This window comes from Rhincodon typus, chromosome 11 (assembly GCF_021869965.1).
Source record: "Rhincodon typus isolate 14 chromosome 11, sRhiTyp1.1, whole genome shotgun sequence".
NCBI lineage: Eukaryota > Metazoa > Chordata > Chondrichthyes > Orectolobiformes > Rhincodontidae > Rhincodon > Rhincodon typus.
The window spans coordinates 55,511,504-55,536,661 of record NC_063342.1 but is presented as its reverse complement, the minus strand read 5'-3'; the positions used below and the strand labels follow the sequence as shown (position 1 = coordinate 55,536,661).

The 25,158-nt window shown below is 40.8% G+C and overlaps 1 protein-coding gene across 1 annotated transcript in view; it reads left to right on the top strand.

Moving 5' to 3' along the window:
- Positions 1 to 21,258: 21,258 nt before the first annotated feature.
- tmem47 (transmembrane protein 47) overlaps positions 21,259 to 25,158 on the top strand; it is a 47,941-nt gene continuing 44,041 nt past the window's right edge. Inside the window, exon 1 of the mRNA XM_048603333.1 lies at positions 21,259 to 21,631. Within this exon, the coding sequence (XP_048459290.1) occupies positions 21,409 to 21,631 (223 nt within the window). The 5' untranslated portion in view covers positions 21,259 to 21,408. The remainder of the gene's footprint in view (positions 21,632 to 25,158) is intronic.

Sequence of the window (25,158 nt, the reverse complement as noted above, 5' to 3'; positions counted from 1 at the left end):
TTCCTCACCTTATATTTCTCACTGACCTAATCACTGGAAAAACAAAAGGAGTTTAGTTTTTATTAATTGCTTCTAAGTTTCCTAATATTAGTTCTGATATGAAGTTAGTTATGTGTAAAGTTTAATATTAATACCTAATTTTAGCATTCTTTAGCTAGTGAGTTTTGAGCATTTTCTGTCCCACCTGACCTTGGAGGCTCAGTTAGACACTGCCCCTCTATCTTGCAGCTTCAATATTTACTTATTCTAATCGTGTGCTGTCTTCTGAGATGAAATTTACTGCCGCCAGTCTGGCTAACTCTTTCACCTAATAGGACAACATCTTTTTCATTAATAAGACTAAAACTCAATCACTTGCACAGCTCAATGGATTTATCTAATCCCCTAGATTTTTACAAGACATAATCCCAAATTTATCATTTGGCTCTGTTATTGTGGGATCCTACATTTCTTTTTAATGTTTCTTTTTAAAAAACCTCAGGCTGTCTGTTCTCACACATCTCTTACTGAACTGTCTCCCACAGACATCTGCAGCTGTTATTTTTACAGACGTCCCCATAAATTAATTTGTAAGATTCTTTGTTTGATGTATGCTGTGTTATGTTGGGATAATTCCTTCTCAAAGCTACCATTTTGCTAACATATGGCCTCGCTTTAATGCTGGATCAAGCAAGCTAATTCTGTTACTGCAGCCATATTAATGCCAACGGGTGACCATATTGAGCCACCTCTGACCACGGGCTGCCCCAACAAGAAGAACATGTTGGCATAGCTGATGGTATTGTACCTGTTGCTTCTGATGCATTTGGCAGGATTAAGCCCCTGGCCTTGATTCTTAGTAAAGGTGGGCAGTGGACCCACATAAAATACCCTTGTGCTGCTCTGAAGGGTCTCTGCAGTAAAGGGCAGCTGAAGGAGAGTGAAATGCTGGACAGACGACATGCCTTCCATGCATTTAGCAATCACACGACAGAACAACATTTTAACCAGCAGCCTTTTAGCTGGCCATGGCTGGGGCTTCTAAGCGAAATCCATAAAAACCCTCACAATTCCTCAGTTTCACTGTTACAGCATGGCACTCCTGCACTCTTGGGAAATTGGGAATCCTGGTCCAGATTCACTCCACATTGAAGATTTCTTTCACTAACTGGCTTTAAACGTATCTAGCTATCATGATGGGTTTTGAAATCATGTCTTCAGAGCAATAGTACAAGCTTCTGAATTACTTTCCAGTAACATTATCATTACAACAACTATTTCTGATAAATTACATGACTTAAATTAGCAACTCACTTCCTGAGATTGGAGTGGTCAACCACCCTATGCACCCCCAGGACAACTTGCCTCCCTTAAAACTGTAAGTAGGCAGGTATGAGGTTGATTTGATTGATTTACTATTGTCATATGTACCGAGATATGGTGAAAAGTGTTGTTTTGTGTGCTTCACAGGCAGATTTTACCACACAAACTGCATCAGAGTAGCAGTACAGAGTACAGAATACAGTGTTACAGCTGCAGAGATGGTACAGAGAGAGAGAGAGACAGAATTAACATTTGAGAGGTCCAATCAAAAGTCCAATAACAGCTAGGAGGAAGCTGTTCTTGAATTTATTTGTACGTGTTTTCAAACTTTTACATCTTCTGCCTGATGGAAAAGGATGGAAGACAGTATAACCGGGATGGGAGGGGTCTTTAATTATGTTGGTTACTTTCCCAAAGCTGCTGGAAGTATAGATGGAGTCAGTGTGTGGAAGGCTGGTTTGCATTGGTGAACTGGGCTATGTTCACAATTCTCTGTAGTTTCTTATGGCCTTGGAAAGAGGCAGTTGCCATACCACGCTGTCATGCATTCAGATAGGATGCTTTCTATGGTGCATCTATTAAAGAAATGGTGAGTCCTTGTGGACATGCTGAGTTTCCTTCGCCTCCTGAGGAAGTAGAGGTGTTCTTGTGCTTTCTTGACCGTCATGTCGACAAGGGTGGACCAGGACAAGTTCTTGGTGATCATTATTCCCAGGAACTAGACTTTGGGGTTAAGGTAGATGTTTTAAAAGGTTTTTCTCCCATTCATCTCTTGTTTGGAGAATTAAAATTCCCTGCTACATGTCAGCATGTAATGATGATGAAAGAAGACTTCAACAAGTCATTATTTATAATATAAAAATGCCACTGCCATGTAATGGCTAACCTTTCATAGTAAAACTCAACTACATCAATTTATTCAACAGGCAATAGAAAATAAATTCCCCGTTACAGACTTAAGCCAAGCTTTGTTCCAGTTAGGGTGTACAGCAGGTAACCCACCTCCCACTGCCTGTGTTCACCACTGCCAAACTTGAATTTTACCCCATCTACATCAGTAGTCCAAAATTCGTAACAGGAAACAATATTCCGATATATTGTAATGATGAAACTCTTGTCCATCAGGTCAGTTTGAAAGAGAGAAAAATGTGTTGACAACATTTAAAACTACAGTGTTTCAGCATTTAAATTGAAAACATACGATCATTTCATAATGCTAAATACTTTCAGTATGCCTATATTTTAAATGTAAAACAGCATTTCATAATGGCACAATATGATGCTGGTATGTAAGTGTTCATAATGGTAAAAAAAAGGGTTAATATTTATGCTCAGAAAATATATCAACATTTCATAATGGCAAAACTTCAAGAGTCAATATTTATATCGGAAAAATGTACATAATATCAAATCTTGTTGCCTTTTCAAGACATACAGTGCACTATGCAAAACTTTGATGCCTGCTCTTCCTTTTGGTCAACGATTCTTCACTCTTTCCCAAGTCAGCTTCACTTATAGAATATCACCCAGTGCCTTTAGGAGGTGCAGTTTAGTTGTACAGGCTGGTTTCATGTACTGAGTGCCAGTAACAATATTGGGCCTCTTGCTGATAGAAATGCAGCCAATGAACAGTCCAGAGAGGCGTGGCTGCTCACAGCAACTAAAACAGTGAGTAGGCCTTATGCAGTTTGTATGCTTCCTATGTTACACAGAACAGGTACAGGTTAATCATGCATTATAACAGCTGCACCCTTTTCTGGGACTAATACATTTAACCCTTTTGGTAGAATCTTCCCAGACTCTGAAAGACATGGGCATTGGGAAACAAGTTGTAATAATAGGGTGTGATTGACAGTAATAATATTCTTGGCATTGAGAACAAAATGTCCTTTTTACAGCCAAGCACTGAACTGTGGGATGAGACTGTACTGGGCTGCAAGAGGCCTATTTGGAACAATTTGTATCGTTTAGCATGTCATTATGACATAGACTTGCTTCAGGTCGGATAGAAACTAGACAGCAATAATTCCCGACATCAAAGTCAGAGTGGCTGCCTGGAGATTCCATCCTGCCACTCGCTCCTCTGGCCCTCCGTCTTGCACAGCAGTCACCAACATCTCGTGTGATGTGATGTGGTGTGGGGGTGGGGGTAAAAGATACCAACAATTATACAGCACTCACAATCTCCCACTGCCTTTGTGTGACATGCTTGTGCTGAATTCATCAATATCATGCAAGGGTCCCTGTACAGACATTCCATGGCCCTCCTTGTCAGATTCCTCTACATCCTACTGTAAGGAGGAGAATACTAAAGTGTCATTTGTATCTGATGCAAATGCTTTGTGCATACATTACTAAGGACCTATTCTGTTTCTTATATTCCCCATGGGTTCAAGGGAAGCGTAACCAATGGATCCAGCCACAGTGAGGGTTATTGTTGCTGTTGTTGAGGTGCAATGAAGGTACAGAGAAATTAAGGTGCAATAGATGTGTCAGCAAGCCCAGGAACAGCAGCAACATCTAGTAGAAGCGGAACAACCTCCACAGGAAGTGGTCACAGCGGAAGGCTCCCTTGAGATGTGCAGGAACTCCAGGAGGTCCAGAGCCTCTCAACCATGATGCTATTTCCTTCAGATGAACAAGGCACTGTGTCACTGACAGATTGTTTCAGATGTCTCTTAACTGCTGGAATGTGTGAACATGAGGAGTTGGATGTTGGTGACCATCCTCTTCCGGTAACCATCAAGTTGATAGCTGTATTGAAATTTATGCAAACAATTTTTTCCAAGGATCCAGTGGGATTCTGTGTGGAATCTCACAACCCTCCACCCACGAAAAGTTTTAAAGATGCAATTTGTACAGGATCACAACACTTCATTTTGTTTCCTTATGACAACTGCTGCAGTCCAGGCACTAAGCTTTGTTAGCATAGCCGGCAGTGCCCAATTGCAGGATGCTAGAGACTGTACACATGTTGTCTTGAGAGCACCATATCATGAGCAGCTGATTTCATCACTAGAAAAGGGCCCAATTTCATCGATAAACAAGTAAACTGTGATCACTGGTGCCACATTTTATATGTCTGTGCCAGGTACCCTGGGAGCTACCCTGTTGCCTATACCATTGAGAACTCATGTGTTCTTGCACCATTTCAAGTGCTGGATGCCTTTAGAGAATTGTTACTTGGAGACAAGGGCTACCCTCTCTGATCATGGCTGATGATTCCATGACATAACTCCGTGACTGAGACTGAGTACTGATACAATGTAGCCCATTCTTCCATCAGGGCCATGGTGGAGTAGATGATACGTATCTTGAAGATGAGGTTCCGATGTTTAGACAATCTATGGCTGCCTTGTAGCATGGTCCAGGCAGAGTGTGCTACATAATCTGATCATGCTATGCTCTACACAACTGGAGCAGAGAATGAAGGATGTGATGTATTCTGAACTGCTGTAGGAGGAGGAACATGAAGACATTCAGCAGGAAAAACATCACTTACTGCAGAGATAACACAGTGTGGAGCTGGAGGAACACAGCAGGCCAAGCAGCATCAGAGGAGCAGGACCCTCTGATGCTGCCTGGCCTGCTGTATTCCTCCAGCTCCACACTGTGTTATCTCTGACTCCAGCATCGGCAGTTCTTACTATCTCTGACTTTGTGCATGAGAGAGCTTTGCAGGTCAGGTGTGACATAAGTAACACTCAGTTCTTGTCAGTGCAAGGTGGGCGCAGTGTTCACTCATTGACTGTAGATTTAGTATTGCTGTAAAGGCAAGTAGTCCCTCTCTGTTTCCCAAAAAAAAGACAGGTTCAATTTCTTTTCATTTATTCTTCATTTTGGCTGTTGGTGAAAAAAAGTGAACATTTTCAACAGTTTGAAGGCTTTCCAGTATGTGATGGTCCCATACTTAACAATGAGAAGGTTACACTGGGCATTGGGTGGAAAGTGACATTCCCTTAGACAGAGTTCTCAGATGGGATAGGGCTAAGGATGGCTGTGTAGCTTGTTTCTTAAATAGCAATAGATGTATAAATGTGGACTTGCAGTTGCAATTAAGTGTTAGCTATGTCACTAATGTGCCCTGAGAAGTGTTTCTTTTTGGCTCCTCCCTCATTATATGGACAGTGAAAAGCAATTCCTGACTGCACGATTGGCTTTAAAAATGATCCTGGCACTAGGAATCCCAGGAGCTTCTCGGAGTGGCAAATGGAAGAAAGAACAAGCGGGCACCATAGGATTGCGGTGCATAGGTAATGAGGTGAGATTGGGACAATAGTGGGATAATTTTGCCAAACCTCGTGGACAAAAACCTTACATGAAACTCGCCAAAATTGACACTTCACCGACTTCTGGTTAAGTTCAGCCTTTGCATTTTTTGCTCAGATTATTTAGCTGGAGGCAGATCCTGCAGTCTGCATTAATGTTGTCTGCTTAATTTGTTAAAATTAATAAGTAGCACGAGCTCAAGCAAATGATGAAATGTTTTGCTTTCCATTTGAAAACAACATCTGTGTGTTGGATTTCATACTTATTTGGAGAAAGGCTTGAAATTAAATTTCTAAAATCTTGTTCAAGTTAAATGCTACAGTGGTTGTTACGCAAACCAAACATACAACAATATTGAATGAGAGGGAAAATGCACATCAGCCTATATCAATTTTTCATCTGTTGCATCTTTTGTTGGGTGAAAATTGTGAATACTGTATAACTTTCAGAAAGCATATTAAGTTGAGAGAGGTGCACACGGGGACTTTCCTCGTTCAAATATAAAGTTCTTTAAAAAAATATATAAAGATAAATTTTAAAAATAGGTTTTTCAAAACACTTGATTGTCCCTTGTCTTATGTCTGTAATGATAAAATGTCAACAGTCAAAAATCTGATGCATATCAGATAAACAGATCACAAGTAGGAAAAAAGAAACTCTTGAGGTGCAGTGGTAATGTTCTTCCCTCTGGGCTAGAAGTCCCACGTTTAAGTCCTACCTACTCCAGACATGTGTCATAACACATCAGAACAGATCAATTTAAAACAAAGTGGGAGAAAAACAAAGAGGTAGAAGAACAATGCCAAGCATCCATCGCAAAACACAACATTTTGTAGATGATTTGATATTTTGGGTAGTTACAAATCAGTGCTGATCGAATGTGGAGGCTCAAAGAGTCAAATGCCATTGGCCACCTCTTGCTTCAGCCGTACTTCAGACAGGTTTTAACATAGTGTGGAACTGGAGGAACGCAGCGGGTCAGGCAGCATCAGAGGAGCAGGAAAGTTGACATTTCGTGTTTACACCCTTCATCAGGACTGGTGAAGGGTGTAAACTTGAAACGTCGACTTTCCTGCTCCTCTGATACTGCCTGACCTGCTGTGTTCTTCCAGCTCCACGCTGTGTTGATTCTGACTCCAGCATCTGTAGTTCTTGCTATCTCCTTCAGACAGGTTTTCCCTCCAATTTGACAACATTTTTCAGAACTGTCTCAAGTTGATCCTTACTGCATTTGTTGAATGCAGTTCTTTCAGAAATGTTTAATCCCTTCAACTTCAAAGTTGCTGCTTTTCCAATAGCAGTAAATATTCCCTGAATGATTTCTATGCTGAAACAGGCCTTGAAAAGTACAGCAAGATCCCAGACCAAAACCCTCACTGTTCTCCTCTGTGCAGCTCAGACCCACTGCTTTGTTATGCCATTTGCCCATTAAGTTGACAGAACTCATTCCAATGTGCTTGGGAGACTGGTTGGGTACCTGACTTATGAGTTGCATTGCTTCTTCTGCATCGCTACTATGTTTAAACATCCTCTCAATGAACAACTTACTCAACAGCTTGGCCTCTGCTATTCCAAATTGGATGTTAGAAAAGCAGTTGTGAAGTACAGTGCCTTTCTTTTCTACATTTTGATTCCTGCACCAACTTCCTGTTAAATCAGAAGAAACTCAGTAGGTTTGGCAGCACTATGGAAAGTGAAACAGAGTTACCATTTTGAGGTCAATTACTTTTCTTTGGAGCACTCATGGTTAATTCATCTTGGCCTATAATAAGGACTGGAGAGTCATCAACTTTACTTTTGATCTCCTTATAAGGTTTCATTTTGAATTTCCCACTTTGAATGAATCAAGTCTGTAATACTTAGATGTTGCCAGCAAGATGTTAATAATTGTCATGTCGGGAAATTTAAGTTACTTTCACATTTTGAAAACTTCCAATTGGATTGAAGAAATGTTGGCAAGTGCACTGAAAATGAACAATTTTTGATTTGGAATTTCTTTATCATATTTTTTTAAAGATGCGCACAGGTAAAAACTTATTCTAGTCATACATAGGTAGCCAACTAATTAAGTCTACAAGTGACACGGTCTTTTCATTTTTTTCACAATGCTTTTATGTAATGATTGGTGCTTGCCACTACTTGTGGGGTAATCCTAATTTCATTTAACAATGGGTTGGAGACAGTAAGGACTGCAGAAGCTGAAAGCTAGAGTCAATAAATGTGGAGCTGGAAAAGCACAGCCGGTCAGACAGCATCTGATGAGCACAAAAATCAATATTTCAGGTCAAAACCCTTCATCAGGACAGGGGGAGGGGAAGGCAGCCCAGAAAGAAATAGAGGGGAGGGTGTTGCAGCTAGGAGAAGGGTAGGTGAGATGGAGATAAGTGAATGGCAGGTAGGGGGTCATTGTGTTTGGTCAGTGGGAAGCGTGATGTGGATAGGTGAATAAGAAGATGGACAGGTTGGAGTGGAGAGATTTTGAAGCTAGTGATCCAGGTAGGGGGATATTGTGGTTGATCAGTAGGAAGGTTGGAGTGGGTAGGTGAGTCGGAGGATGGAGGTGAGGAGATTTTGAAGCTGGTGAAGTCACTGTTCAGGCCATGGGGCTGTAAGCTCCCAAAATGAAATATGAGGTGTGTTCCTCCAATTTACATTTGGCCTCACACTGACCGTGGAGGATGCCAAGGATGGACATGTCACCAGGGGAGTGGGAGGGGGTGTAAAGTGGATGGCAACTGGAAGGTCGGGTTGGTCGGTGTGTGCAGAGTGCAGAAGCTCCACAAACTGGTCCCCGGATCTGCGTTTGGTCTCCCCGATTATAGAGGAGACCACATTGGGAACAACAGACACAGTAGGTGAGGTTAGATGAAGCGCAGGTGAATCTTTGCCAGATTTGGAAGGATTGTCTGGGGCCTCGGACGGAGGTGAAAGGGGAACTTGGTGGATAGGTGAAAACAGGGGTTATCCTGCATGAGAGAGAAAAAAGAACAAGCAAATCCAATAGGTGAGATAAAGAGGGAAACAGAGAAAGAACTAAATAGATTAATAAAGTGATGAAAGGATTTTTTTAAGCTTTATATTACAACAGTAAAATTTAAATGCATGTTACAGAGCAGACCGCAATATGATAGGATATAATTTGTTACATTTTCAAAAGAATACCTGTCTATAATTGAATATATTTCTAATATTGACTAGTCTGCATGAAATCTAATGATATCCATGGGAAAAAGAACAATAAAGTAAAATAATAAAATTGTATAGTTAGGTGCAATTTTTCTTTCACTTGCAAGAGAAACCTTTACAAATCATTGACACCTGCAATATGCTTGAGCACATGTTGATGAAACAACAAATGGATTAGTGCTGTTATTGGTTTCATACCGTACATTTATCGTTCAATTTTCCCAGGGTTCTCCCAGTTGTCTACTTTATTTACAATTGAAGATCTGCAAAACCTTGGGAAATTGTGTAACTGTGTTGGTGCATCAATGGGTACATTTATATGAAGTATCTTACAACGCAAGTTTATTGGTGCCACTTATGAATTATCTATTTGTCTGGATTTGATATGGGTGAATGCTCTGATCTCCCACCAAACCTTTGGCGGAAATCTGGAGAAATTATACAAATGGTTGTTTCTACAGAATATCCATCAAATTACAACAGGCTGAGGAATCATGATGAAAATTCTACCTGATTATATGCATGTGCAAAGGGCACAGATTCTTCGGTACAACTAGTCCATGCTGAACATAATGCCAAACTAAACTAGTCCCACCTGTCTGCACTTGGCCCACATCTCTCCAAACCTTTCCTATTCATGTACTTATCCAAATGTCTTTTAAACATTGTAACTGTAACCACATTCACCACTTCCTCAGGGAGTTCAGAAAAAAAATTGTCCCTCATATCTTTCTTAAATCTTTCTCCTCTCAACTTAAAAATTAGCCACCTATTCTTGAAATCTCCCATCCTAAGGAAAAGACAACTACCATTAACTATATCTATATCCTCCAGTATTTTGTAAACTTCTGTAAGGTCGCCTCTCAACCTCTTATGCTCCCATGAAAAAAGTCCCAGCCTATCCAGCCTTTCTTTATAACGAATGCAAAATATCACTATGGAATACACAGAATGCCACATAAATTGACACAGCTCCAGGACTTGTAACTTAAAGAAATTGTACTAGTTAATGAATGCAACTGAAATATATTCAGGAATTGTCTGCAGCATAGCTCTGATGCAGTAATTGAACTAATTATGGTTTGAAAGCAACTCAGATCAAAAAAATATAAAAAACAAATATAGCACATATTGAAAAAATGGAAAATGAATAGGAAATTAAAGAAACCAATAAAATTAATGATTTGAAAGACTGTAATGTAATATGACACAGACAAACTGAATGCAATGAATTTACAAGATGGGAGCTCACACTGACACAATAGCAAAATCAGAAATGATTTAGGTAATCATAGATGCAATGATGTTGGAATTCAGAGTTGTCCGGTTTTAATTTGTATCTGCTCCTGCAACAGGAGAAACATATTTCTGAGCTTGGTGATGATGTCAGACAAGGGGCAGGCTCACCATCCATTTGGGAGCTTGCGGTGGTTGGAAGGTTGAGTGATAGTTCTGAATGGAACATTGGTGAAATATGGCCACAGTTTTGATGTGAGTGAGTTGGAGGTCATGTTGCAGGAGGGCAACCGATCAGTTAGCCCTACCTGAGACAGAAGGCCATGTTTCAGTCCATCCTAATTGCAAGCTGGTTTACCAACCAGGGCAATGCAGTCACTCAGATTTCTTGTGCAAATATGAGCTGAATTTTACCTGAACAGCTGAGATCCCTCCACCCAGGCTGAAGCAGAGGGTTGTTATATAATGCAGTTAGTACTTGAAAAGGTTAACTTAACATCAGAAGAACGTTCTGCCCATCAGGCTATAAATGGTTATTCCTGGGAGAAGCAAACCAGTGCTGGAGAAGGTCTCCATGTATTGACTGTGTTTCCCAACTAGTTCCTGAGTGACTGTTCTTAGAATTGACAGTAGTCACTCGATGTTGAAATGCATATTTACTCTGAGGTTGAATCTGATGAAAAGGCAGCCATCTATCTCAGATGTAACATAACTGACAATGAAGTAATATGTTACAAACCTTTACTGTTTAATCTGGGCATATCTTCTGTTAAGTACATCACATGCTTATGTTCCCTGCTTGGTATCAGTAACTTGACTAATACTATGAATAAGGATTAGTGACAGCAAATCATAATAGATGGGTGGTGCAGGCAACCAATACCACCGGAGAGGCCATCTCACTTAAGCTGGTGGCAAGAACTAAAGAGCTAGAGGAGCCAGTTGGTGGCCAGAGTTGAGTCCACCATTCTTATCACAGATGGTGAGTTTCCAGACACCATTGCCAAAGGAAACCATAGTCACTTCTGGAGTGGCATCTGCAGGATGAGGGTACATTGATGCCCAAGAAACATTGAAGGGATATGAAGACACCAGAGTCAGGTTGGCAGGCACCCATGGTGATCATGGCGAGCTGGGGGTTGTACATGTATGTGGATAGGGAGGGATAAGGTGGCCTTTGCTACTAAGGGTACACAGGGTGCTCAAAAAGGATATCACAACACCATTATATATATTGGGATGGCCTAGTTTCTCTGTCTGTTCTCCCAATGCTGAAAATAGCTCTCTTCCCCCTCAGTACTGCTCATGAAATACCTGTGGAGGTGAAAAGAGGACCTTAACTAGCCAATTAAATGGCTGAACTGCTGAACGCACATCTGTCAACTTTCCTTCTCCTGTGAACATGGCAAGGCAGCTGGAAGATGTTAAACAGCATCCCACCCACCCCTCACCAACACCTTCCCTATACCATTCTGCCAGCCCAACTTCCAATAAGCCCATCGCCAAGGGACTGGTAAAATCCAGTCAAGCAGTTAGTTTGCTGTTATCAAGAATCAGGAGGAATCAGAATTCAGTGCCTAATCCTTCCACTGGCTCATGATACAAGACTAAACAGGGAATTTTGCAGTTTTTTATATTAAAAGTACAACTTTCAACTCAAACATCATTTTCAAGTTCTAAATTTAAAATATAGCATTGCTCTGACATTTGCAAATGGTAGCCATAATATCAATGCAAAAGAGTTTGTTGTTACTCTGAAAATGTGTGTACCAGATAACTGCAGGCTGAATCTGAAGACAGGGCATGATGGGATATCAGACCAAAGAATAGTGAGACATTTTGCTTTGAAGTCAGTTTGTGCCTTGACATATCACTTAAAGCCGTATGCAGAAAAGTGATTCAGTCTGCAGGGGTGCATCTTAGGTTGCTGCAGTAAATAAAAAGTGGAATTTCACTGTAAAATTGTAGAAGTTATCACCAAAGGTGCTTTCAAGCTGCATTTGCTCAGCAGTAATCTGCTCACTGCCACCCAGTTTAGGATTTCACCAGAGCTTCCTAGCTCCTGACCTCATTCCAGGTCATTTGTGAACAAGGAGCTGAATTCCAGAACTGAGGTAAATTTAACAGCCCTTGACATCAAGGCCACAGTTGACCAAATGTGGCATCAAGGATCCTGAGCAAAACTGGAGACAATTGTAATCAGAGGAAAACTCTCCACTGGCACAAAGGAAGATGGTTGTGGTTGTTCAAAGTCAGTCATCTCAACTCCAGGACATCTCTGCAGGAGTTCCTCGGAGCAGCATTCTCAGCCCAACCATCTTCAGCTGCTTCATCAATGACCTTCCCTCCACCATAAAGTCAGGAGTGGGGATATTCACCAATGATTGCACAATGTTCAGCACCATTTGTAACTCCTCAGATACTGAAGAAACATCAACATCAAAAAAAAAAGCAGAAATCAACAAACAGTAGCTGCATTTTCTTCTCAGAACAGAAACAGAAACAGAAACAGAATCAGACTGTTTGCCATTTTAGTGTCAACAAATTTAAATCAATGAATGATTACTACACCCAGCTCTTATCTCCTGGATCATGACGCCACCACTGAATATCAAGCTGTTGTTTCCAGGACTGACACTGACCTCATGTCCTTTAGAGATCTTTCATTCACAACTTCCCATTAGCACACGCAGCTCACTTCTACCTGCTTTCCATGTTGCACATTGTAGCCCTTGTCTCCACAGTAACCATCCTTGCAAAGCATCTGGCCCTTGAAACACAGCAAGAACGTAAAGGTTCTTAAGCAAATAGACATCATGGCAGCTTCAAGAGTACTTGGGACACACTTCTATGAAGTCATATCAATGATCACAGATCACTTTCATGTTGGTGGAATGGCCTTTTCTACTGATGAAATCAGACGCATTTTCATTTGGGCCTCTCAATTTGATGTGTGTATTGTCTATCCTGCCCTACACCGCGAGAAGCCAACTGTGTGGTCAAGACCTCCTGCCCGGGCTGCAGCACTGACCTCATTACAGGGAAATGGGATGAAGTGGTGTGATCTGGCACAAATGACGTCTGTCAAGCTTTGATTTATTTGTGGGCAGATCCCACACACATCCCCAGTGGCACCTCGGACAGAGTCTGTTGTATAAAAATGCAATGGAGTTGTCACTTTATTGGCCACATACTCCCTCACGTCATGGGTGCCACACCAGCAGTTGGCATTGTTCTGAAGCAGTGTCCTAGTACTTTCTTAGTCTGCAAAGTTGCTGGAAATGCTCTACAGATGTGGCAGCATCTGTGAAAGAAAGAACAGAGTTAACGTTTTGGGCCCAGTGACCCTTCCTCAGAATTGGTTTTGACTTCACAGATGCTGCCAAACCTGCTGAGCTTTACCTGCAACTTCTGCTTTTGTTCCTGATTCACAGCATCCACAGTTCTTTCCATTTTTACATTCTCAGTCTACACTGACACTGTGCCTCACTTATTTGGAGGAAATGGAATCAAGGATGAAACCCTTTGACCATTATGTATCTCCTGTACATTCTGAGGGGACCTTCAGTTGTGAACTCTTCACAGGAGGCTGTTCAGCATCCATTACAGGTTACTACTGGTCCTGGACTTGCTGGTGCATCTGTTGCCTCTTGATTTTTCTGCACTTTCATTGCATCGCAGCATCAGCAACGATAGCCACGATTGTGCCTGGATCCAGTAGTCATGTTTGCAATGAACCTGCACTGGGGACATAAGGAACAGAACAGATCCATCATAATGAGAATGGTCAGCAGCTATGTCATTCACAAATAATGTTTAACATACTCCTTCAGACAGTGGATATGAGCACTCAGACAGGGATGGCCATGGAATGCCTCTGCATGATACTCTGACCTTAGACCTTATTTTGATGAATGAGGCACCAGCCATGTTGCAGAGAGACGGTAGTGCTGAACACTTGTCCTCCAGGTCCCAACCAAAAGGCTTAAGAGCATCTTGCATAATACTTAAAGTTCACGTTGAACAGCCTATGAGGCCTTGCATTAGATTTGTGAATTGTGGCTCATGGGTTTCAGTTTTAAGTTTGCCTCTGGTCACTTCTGCTTCAAAGAGATGGCTACCTTTAATCTGTAATGACCAATGACATGGTCGAGATTGCTTGTGACCAGCATTTGCAGCCCACAGAGTTGGACAATGCACCCTGTCACATACACAATGATGTTGTGATTGTGCATGACTCCAACCTACAAACTGCAAGTGCATGATTGATACAATTGCCTCTTGATGGGCCTCACATCTTTCAGACGTGCAGCCTGTGTTTTGGCACAGCAAAGATACACTGACTGTACCTATTCTGGGTGTGGTCACAACTATCTTCCATTCGTGAATCACAATTGGGAATGGGGAAATCACAGAAGGTAATGCAGGTCATGCTGGGCACCATGAATCCCAGGTTCAGCCTGATCATCAGATTGCCCCCCTTCTACCTGGTGCTCCCTGAGCCGCCCACCACTACTGATTGCCCACATTCTGACCCACCACCTGGAGTTATAGCTGCAGCTTGTATCCTTAGGAACCTGCCTCCTCAGCGAGCCATGTCCTGGCAATTTAGTCATGCCCAACACTGTGATGCAAACTCCTTCTGTCAAGGCTACAGTGGTGGTGACTGTTGATTAAGACTCCACCCACTACATCCCATGCACTGTCATATCCTCACCCATATGTTAGATTTCCATCTGTCACTGTGCTTGTCCTCTCTGTAGCCAGGCCACTGCCTTCTATCCCCAGCACTGAGTCCCCTACTTGGTGACCACAAGTGTGTCCCCTGATGTCCCCACCTTTACATTCATTCTGCCGATCCTCAGGACTGGACATGGCCAATGCCACTGACAGACTTGGACAATGTCCTCTAAGTTAGCAGTCCATATAGAGGCATTCCATGGTCTGTCTTTTCAGAGTTCTCCATGTCCCATTTATGAATGACTATGCTAAAACTGTCAGTTTTGTGTGCTGTAAATGCTGACTGCTCACATTACTAAGAATGTGTTCTGTTTCTGATGTTCCCTACACAGGTCATCCCATCATTTAAAAGAAACGGGATGAAGGGATTATTCAGGAAGTTATAGACAAGTCAATTGAAGCTCAGGGATGGGAAGTTAATAAAAGGAATTTCTGGGGCACAGAGTACATTTGCACTTGAAGAGGCACAAATTAATCAAGGACCATTAGCATAGATTTATTAAGAGAAGGTTGTGTTCAAAAAACTTAATTGTATTTTTGAGGAGGTAATTAGAAGTGTTAATGAAGGTAATGCATTTGATGTTGTGTGTATGGATTTTAGCAAAGTTTTTGATAAGGTGGTTCATGACAACTGCTCAAGAAAGTAAGAGTTCATGGGATTCAAGGCCAAAGTGACACATTATCTTCTGCCTCTCTGTCAATTTTGGATCTAGAGGGTAATGGCAGAGGGATGTTTCAATGCCCAGAAGTCTGTTACTGGGAGTGGGGGATGGGTTCTGCAGGGCTCGGTGCTGGGGCCCTTGCTGTTTGTTGTTTGCACTAATATGTTGAACATAAATGTAGAGGATATGCTCAACAAGTTTGTGAATGACACAAAAATTCATATAGTTGTAAATAGTGAGGAAGATAATCATAAACTGCAAAAGGATATCAATGGACTGGTCAGCTGGGTACAGCAGTGGCAAACAGAATTTAACGCAGAAAAGTGTGAGATAAAGCCATTTGGGAGAGCTAACAAGGCAAGGGATTGCACGATGTATGGTACAACCCTAGAAATTACTGAAGATCAGAGGAACATTGGTGTGCATGCCCACAGATTCCTGACATAGCAGGGAGGTAGATAAGGAGGTTGAGAAGGCATATGCGATACTTGCCTTTATCAGTTGAGGCAGAGAGCACTAGAGCAGGTAATCATTCTGGAATAAAAGATAAAATTGCTGAAGAAACTCAGCAGGTCTCAGCAGTGGTAGGGAAATGTTCAGAAAATGTTCAACGGGTCAAAAACCACGTTGACGGGCAAGGAATAATTCAATGAAGGGCAGCATGGCTGTGTTGTGGGGGGGTGGTCATGTCTAGTAGCTTTGATTGGGTTGTTCGAGGAGTTTGACTCGGTGTTTAGATGAATGAAGTTGATATTATCTATATGAAATTCAGCAAAGATTTTGACAAAAATGTTGCATGGGAGACTGGTTAAGAAGGTAAATGCCCATGCGATCCAGGGCAATTAGTAAAAGGGTCAATAACCAGAGGCCATAGTTTTAATGTAGAGGGGAGGAGATTTTGAGAGGATTTAAGGAAAAATTCTTTTACCAGAAGCAGCTGGGTATTGGGAATGAATGGCTTGAAAGGGTGAGAAAGACAGTAACAGCCATAACACTTAAGAAGTATTTAGATGAATACCTGAAACACTGTGGCATACAAGACTACAGGCCAAATGCTAGAAAGTGGGACTAAGTGCTTTATAATTGGTACATACACAATGGTCCAAAAGGCCTCTTTATGTGCTGTAAAAATCCATGACTCCCTCTCCATGTTTCAATTTTTGATTCCTTTGGAAATCTAGCATGTTGACATATTCCTCTACCATAAATATGGCTGCAAGTGTGTATTATTTCATTCTTTTTCATAGACAGTATTATTATTATTCATTTTCAAGGGTCCACATTATTCCTGATCATCTTTTTTTTCGATATAATAGCCAAATTTATCATGCTGATTTTGATTTCTCTTGACATGATCTAAATACTATTCTGATTGCCATTGTCAAAAAAAAGTGCTATTGTGTTCAGGATTAGGCAAGTAATCACTCAGTAGTTACCCATATCTAAGGAAGAGCTCTATTTTATAGCAATCTTTAAGGTGCTCACTGTTGATCTATTGAGAGTTTCTTGCTTGAATGTAATTCTGAGTAAGCAAATGGAACTTATATCATCACAACGTTGAAACAGTGCTTTAAAACATTGAGTGCTGTGACCTGCTATCAGGTTTTCTATAAATTAAGTAACCCAAGTCTCAGCTTTTAGTTTTTTCTTACTTCTGATGGAGTTGATGTAATACTGCAAGTAGTTTTATATACCAGACACAGTTAGGTGCCAGTAGGCTAGGTCTCGTAGATCACTCAGATTGAATGGCCTTTTTCTGTGCTGTAAGTTCTATGTATCAGCAAAAACGGTTCCATTTCATCCAGTGGATATTGAGTTAACAATAGCTTATGGTGTAAAGGTTAAACAGCTTCCAGCTATATTACAAACATCCATGATTCCTGAAGATCTTCTCTCTGAAGTTACAAGAGAGCTGGTATGCAGAAGAGAAATTTCACATTTGTATGTTAGAGAGCACCCAAGTAAGGCATATTGCTAAGCAAAGTAGAGAGAGCTTTATTTGCTATTTGCCTATACTACCACTGATCTGAAAATACTTAATACAGACCATAAGGAAAATCAATCCTAATTTGATGACATTGATGTACGCACCAAAATTTGTATTTTTTTCTTAAATATCCTAATTGTTATCAGCTTATTTCGGGATCCAGTAACTGATTGGGCAGGGCACAGTACAGAAGCATCCTGTCTATTTTGGAAACTGCAAGGCACTATCAACCTGTGTTACAGTAATTTGTAAAACAAATGTTGTAAGTTCTTTGTAGAACCACAGAATACATTTTTAATGCTTCTTGCTGAAGATTTTTTAATCACATTTTTCATTGAGCTGAACACTTTGCATTGAAATGAATGGAACTGAAAAGTAAGTCAAGCAGAAATATACAATTGTATATGATTAAACATATCTAATACATTTGCAGATGTAATTATTGCAAATTTGACAAATATCAAAAGCAAATTTTTTTAACTAATGATTTGAAGGATATATAAAAACTTTAAAATAATATTTTTTTAGAACAAAACTATCAAATCCACAGGTCTTCCCAAAGTTACTGAGTGGTTATTTTTATATCCATTTCTTCCAGTAAGTGGAAGCTTTGATATGAAGCAATTTATTGTCTGGAAAGTTTACTCGTCCAAAGTGAATCTCAGTGAGATAAGTGTTAAAAATTTTATTTTGTTTGTCACATTGTCACAACCAGATAGGAAATGAGACAATATCATTTCAACCCACTCATGTGATTGAATGATAAAAAATATCAAAACAAAGAGAGCAGAAAATGGAAGTATAGAATATTGTCAATAAATAAATTGCATGCCCAGGGTTCAAATTTCATGAAACTTAAACAACATTCTTCAAATTACTCTCTTTCATTGTGTTTATTATGGGCTTAGGAAACAACTTTGGGGATGGTATACACTCGCAGTTTATCCATTGAATGATATTATCGGGAAAAAGTTTAGAAAATATAAAAATAGTTAAGAAAATATGCAAAATCACAGTGTTCTTCAGAAGCTAAATACTCAGTGTTCTGTCTTCTATTGTTTTTCTGTATTGGTTCTACTTCTGATCACTTGTTTTGATCCAGAAAAAAAAACAGATAGAACTGATCTGAAAGTAATGCTAAATTTTTGATCTAACATATATATGTGACAAAATATTTGTTCTTTTTATAAATAGAAAATTAAGAAAGAAATATGTTTCAGCATTGAATCAGTTAGTATGACATTTTTAGAGGGTAATTTGGAATAAAAACCTTAATTAATGTGAGCAAAAGCAATTACTCAGATTTTGCTATGAACAGCAAACAACTATTTCAGTGATATGAAAGGCTAAACTTGTGCATGGGCTTTGCAAGGGAAATTTGGGTGGCAAGTTACTGTTAGTGGTGCAATACTTGCTAAAGAATACTTGAGACCTATTTCAAATCGGCAAGAGTGTAGATTTTTAACAATTCTGCTTAAGGAATCCTTATTGAATAACACAGAGCCTTACCCAGGAAATATAAGCTAATATAAGAATTCAATCTCAAATAAAGCGGAGGAAATGAAAGTTTTAAAAAAAGATTGGATCAAGGGAGACAGAAATAAAAAGTTGAAAACATCTATTTTCTTCTTCGAATGAAATGCTGTGTAACTGCTCATTTTCAGTGCCTGAGAGGTTGTTAGCAATAATGACATTGTTAACAAAACCACTCTCATTAATGATGACAATGAAACAAGTGTATTTTTGTCAAAATACATTTGGTATGCAATTGATTTTTGGGTACGGAAATCTGCTGTTCTTGCCTGGTCTGGTCTCTATCTGACTCCTAACACATAGTGATGTGATTCTTGACTATTCTCCAAAAAGGCCAAACCATCGAACTATTCGTATCAAACCACCATGAAAATGTCTAAAACATAAAACTGGATGGACAACTAAGTTTTAATGTAGGCGTTGAACACGACAGCAGCCAGTTTCATTAGCCTTGAAAAATCCTCCTCACAAATGTTTGGGGAGTAGTGCCAAAAATTTGGAGAGCTGTCCCAGAGGAGAATCAAGCCAAGAACGTGGCATAATCATATTCACAAAACCGTACATTTCACCCAAGGATCCATTCTCCCATTCATCTCTGAATACATCCTGTTCTACTGGCAGGAGAACACAACAGCAGACAATGAGAAAGAGAGGCCCTGGGAGACTGCAGCATTGGCTTCAAACCTCATGAGCAAGGAAGTTGTCTGCTAATACCACCTACTTATGAATCAGTGCTCCTCAATGTTGATAGAAAAAGCATAAAGCACACTCTGGGTGGGATGCTTCAATGTCCATTGCCATGGGTGTCTGTGTACCACCAGCACTGATAGAGCTGGCTTAATCCTGAAGAAGATATCTGCCAGAATGGCTTGCAGCAAGTGGTTCTGGTATGAATAGAGGAAAGCACACTTGACCATGTTGACAACAAACTACCTGACTCAAATGTATCCATGATCGTACTGGTTGGAGGGCCCACCACAAAGAACTTTCAGAGCTAAAGTGTAGGAAAGTATGTAAAGATCAGCACCAGGCGTACCTGAAAATGAAGTGTCGAATTGATGAAGCTACAACTCAGCCCTCTATGCATGAAAACAAGAGAAGCAACATCTACAGATAGACCAAAGTGACTCCGTAACCAATAGGCCAAATCAAAGCTCTGCAGTTCAGCCACATCATTCATAAATAGTAATGGGCAAACAACTCAGACCTGGAGGATGTTTCCAAAACATTCACATCCTCACCGGCAAGGAGCATTTATTGCCTATCCTTAATTACCCTTGCGAAGGTGGTGCTGAGCTGCCTTCTTGAATCGCTAAAGTAGCAGTGGTGTAGGTACACTCACTGCTGTTAGGGAGGGAGTTCCAGCGTTTTCAACCAGGGACACTGAAGGAACAGCAATATATTTCCACGACAGGATGGTGAGTGGATTAGAGGGAAAGTTGCTGATGGTGGTGTTTTCAAGTATCTGCTGTCCTTTTTCTAGATCACTGTTCTTACCTGCGTATCCAGCCCAGTTTAATTTATTGATAGATCTATGCTCTGCCTATGAAGAAATATATATATTTATAAATACGAACATACATTTTGACAAAGTAGTTGGGAAGGATTGCACATGAATTTCGTTAATGTAGCTTTGGTCTGGATTGATATTCTAAATGCACTAAATAACTTTTCTTATTCTTTGTGATCTTGGTGCTTGACGATTTCCCGACTTATGTGCACCCCCCACCCCCCGCCCCCGCTCACAATATATCCAAAAAAAACTCTTTTCATTTATAATTGTAAATATAGCCGCGCTTCAATGGATTCACGCTATGGATCTGCTCACATTAATTTGCTAAGTTTGCTTATACTAATCATTTTAGTGAAATGCCAGTTATTTCACAGAACTCGGCACAACGAACCAGATAACCTCGCTGTAAAACAATATACAGTTTGGGCAATGATATGCTTTAGTTCAAATCATTCTTCTTTAAAAAAATATGTACCAGCTCAGGTATCCATGGAAAAAAAAATCATGAATGCACTGCTTAATACAAGAATTGTGACCAGAGATTTTAGCACGGAGAACCATGTTGCTGACAAATCACACGAAACTCACATTTTGAACTGGACTGAAATGTATGTATGCAACCTTTGTTTGCTTGCACCGCTGAAATCTGACGGATTGACCACACGTTCAGACTGGGCTCTTCTCATCACCACCCGCGCATCGTTTTACATGGTCGGGAAGCCACTGAAGTTGTGAAGTTGAGGTGCTGTGTGCTGGAGGCGTTAGGACCGGAGGAGGCGCTGACGCTCTGCGCTCCCCCCCCCCCCCCCCCCCCCCGAGGAGGAGCTGACTCACACGGTGACGGCAGAAAGTCCGACAGACCTGGGAACGGGAGAAGAGCAGCGAGAGAGAGCCGAGGGCGGCGCGCAGTGAGTGCACACTCGCTCGCTGCTGGAGTGGGCAGTGCCAGGCGAGTCTTTCGGCCCCCATCGCTCAGCTGGATGATGTCTACGACGGAGGAGAGTCGAGTGGCGACGGTCACCCCACTCAAACTGACCGGGCTGGTGTGTGTGGTCCTCTCGCTGTGCCTGGACGTAGTGGCCTTACTGAGTCCAGCCTGGGTCACGGCCGACAGTCACTTCTCACTCTCCCTCTGGCAAAGGTGTTTCCGACCGGTCTCGTCCCCCGACACCGAGTGGGACTGCAAATGGGCATTGGGCAGCGGTAAGGAACGGCGAGATTCAATCCGCCCGTGCGTCGTTCGTGGGCTCTGGGACCAGACACAAATGACTGGAAGAGTGAGTTAGACAGAAACTGAGACAAGGTTGTAAGGACACTGAGAATGATTGACAGGGGAAAAAAAATCACACTGCCAACTGAGTAACAGACAACTTGACAAAAACCCAGAGGCAGCTCACTACTTATTAGCAATTCGAGAAATTGACTGAAACATTGCTGTGAGGAGTTAAACAGCAGAATGTTAGGTGGACATAAAATGAATAAATAGAGCTTTGTAAACATCTGAAAAGTCTTAAAACAGATGAAGAGTTAAGTAGGATGGGCAATATAAAACGAGAAAGGAATTGTGCACAGGCATTAAGACAACTGGGGAGAACGATTAGATAGAAATATTGAAATTTAGAACCCGTTCCTTTCACACCGACTCTTATGGGTTGAAATAGATGGGTGGAGATGGGGGGTGGTGGGGGGACGACAAGCAACGTTTGTTTTGCGGAGACATCTTAACATTTATGCTTGCATCACAGAAACACAAATGTTCAGGCAGAAACAGATATGCATTGGGACATGTTATATTCTGACAAACACAAGACACAGTAAGACCTGCTTTACACTGATAGAAGCGTAGTCGATTACAATGGGACATGGTGCATAGTTGCCGAAGCATTGACACGGATGTCGGTACTGAAACTTAACACACTTCGGAAAATGATTCTGAGATTTGTTTTAGTCTCAGACATGCTTTAGGACGTGTACAGAAGACAAAACACACAAAGAACTCCACGGGGGCAAATTATATAGCCCAAATCTGACAGAAATTAGACATGAAGATATGTATAACAGATAATGATAAACACCGGGTTACACTGATACATATTCACAGGTGGTGAAATGAGACTAAAACAGACTAACTGGAATAACTGCTATCAACTTGATGGTTGGACACAATACAGTATTAAATACGAACAAACCAAGATTAAAATTAAGACATGACCAAGTGACTAACAAACAATTAAATACCTTCAGACACAGTAGGCTTACAGAACTCAAAACACAGACAAATGATAATCATACTGGGATAAATGCTATGTAACTTTTCATCTGGACACTAATATAGACCTTATCCATAGCCTGACAGAGGAGGAGAGAGTGAGAGAAATTTAAAACAAAAAGGAGGCAGGAAGGAGATGGATTCTGCGAATGGCACTAATCCAGTATAAAAACTCACAAAATAAAACTGTAGAGGTTGAAGGAAGTACTTGGAATGGAAACGAACTACAAATGGGAGAACACTTTAAATGGGGAAATAAAGAATGTGGGAAAATTCAGAAATCTAAAAGAAACAAACTGCAAGATGATTTTAAAAAACAGTTTGAGAGAAATATAAGTAACAGATATTGAAAACAGTGAGCAAAAATAGAATAATGAATAATAAAATAAAAACACTGGTGCCAGATGATAAAAATGGAACTAGAAATAGAATTAGATAAATACAAGAAAAAAATAAGTGACGGAGAAATACCGTGAAAAGATGGACAAAGTAACAGGAGATGAGTGCAATTTGTGTTATAGGATCTTGTACTAATGTGAGCTGGTGTGAGGGTCCCGGTGCTGTTGGACTTAGTAGTTTGCGAAGTTTTTTTAAATGTAAACGCAGAAGAGAAAATGTAAATACAGGTTTAAGGGATCCTTCTGGCAGTCTTATTTGTGGGAGGCGACGTAAAAGCTGTTCCAGAAGAAAGATAGAGTGGCTGATGTCAGGAATCCAGAAAAAAGAGCAATTGCTGGCAATAACATGAAAAGATATACGTCACTACAGCTGCTGATCTGGTTCTGTATTTGTTTTTACATTTTAAAATATTTATTGTAGTCAGTTGTCAACAAGTCGTTATAAAATACACCCCGTGCACGGGAAGTTATTCAGTTTCGGTGGCTCTGTTCTATCTTGCTTTCATTTCGTCTTTGTGTTGTTGGTTAAAAAGTGCCTTCATCAACAACAATTTATTTGCTTCTAATCGTTGATCGGAGCTCACGGGAGAACAGTGAAGGTCGCTCAGAGTCCGATCAGCTGCGATTTTTACTTTCCAGGTTTGCTGGGGAAACAGTTGCCGATTTCTCTGAAGCTGTCTGGGCGTTCGAGAAACATTAACACAATTATGTGGGCTTTAGCCCTGACAGTGCGGCGTGCTGCTCTCGCTGTGGCTGTCTTTTAACAGTTTGGCTGTTTTGTTTTGTTTAAAGAATCGTGTTTGATGATTATCTCCTAAAGCTTGGCGGTTAGCAAGTTTGTGGTGCCTTTGTGGAATATGGATCATGCGCTCTTCCGAGATTAAAACTTTCAACTGTATATGTGGGGAGGAGGGGTGAGTTGAAAGGAAAACAATTGGCAGCGTTTGTTTCACAGTTTATTCACTAATTGCAATGAGCAGGGGAACAGTCAACCATCTCTCCAGCCTACTTGCCAGAGACAAGCTCCTGACAGCTCCTTTTAAAGGCATATTATGTGATAGCCACATAGTGCTGTTTGCACGGCCCTTTCTGTTGATGAATTTTTAAAAACTGCAGTGGGGAAGGAAGGTCTCAGAACGAGGACGATGCGACTCGCGCGAACTCTGGTGCTCAATTGGGCACTGCGCCTATTCTTAACAATTCGCGCATGATGTTTCAAGGATTAAAAAAAGTCTTGTTTCCGTATTTATTTTAATCATGTGCAAATTCGAAAAAGGGAGAATCCACGAACTTTATTTTGTACAAGAAGATGTTTTTATTTAACCAAAGTCATATTCCTGGTGTTTCATGACAATTGTATGAAAGATAAAAGGTGAACATTGTGTTGGGCTATGCATTATTGTGCATTGGACCGGATATAGAGTCTGCTTCACAGGTTTCAGATGTTTTACTCAGTTTCCAGTGAGATTGGGTTAGCAATCCAAAGGCCCAGGCTAGCGCTGCAGGGACATGAGTTCAAATTCCTGTTAGAATTTAAACATAATTAATGATTCTGGAATTGAAAATTGGTCCCTGTAGTGTCCTGAAACTATCGTAGATTGTTGTAAAACCCATCTGGTTCATTACCGTCCTTGAGGGAAGGAAATGTACCTCTCTTTACTCGGTCTGGTTTACTTATGACTGCAATGTTGCAAATGTCTCTGGCCAGGTCAGCATTTGTTGCCCCATCCAAACTGCCTTTGAAATAGCCTGGCAACCGTTTTAGTTCAGGGGCAATTAGGGATGGGGCAACAAATGCTGACCTCACCAGAAATATTTACAACCCATGAAATGAAACACATCCCCTGTATGTAAATTAAGTCATTTCATACAAATTAACAGTCCCAGATGTTTCAGTGATACGGATAAGATCACCAAACATTAATGTTATTCTTCTGCAGTCAGCTATTTACATACATTAGCCCTGAATTTGCCCTGCAGAATTCAAGCTTAGGTACAAAGTGGCACTCTGGACAAGTTCTGTGTTCGAACTTGCCCATCATCATTTTATTCTTCAGTTGTAA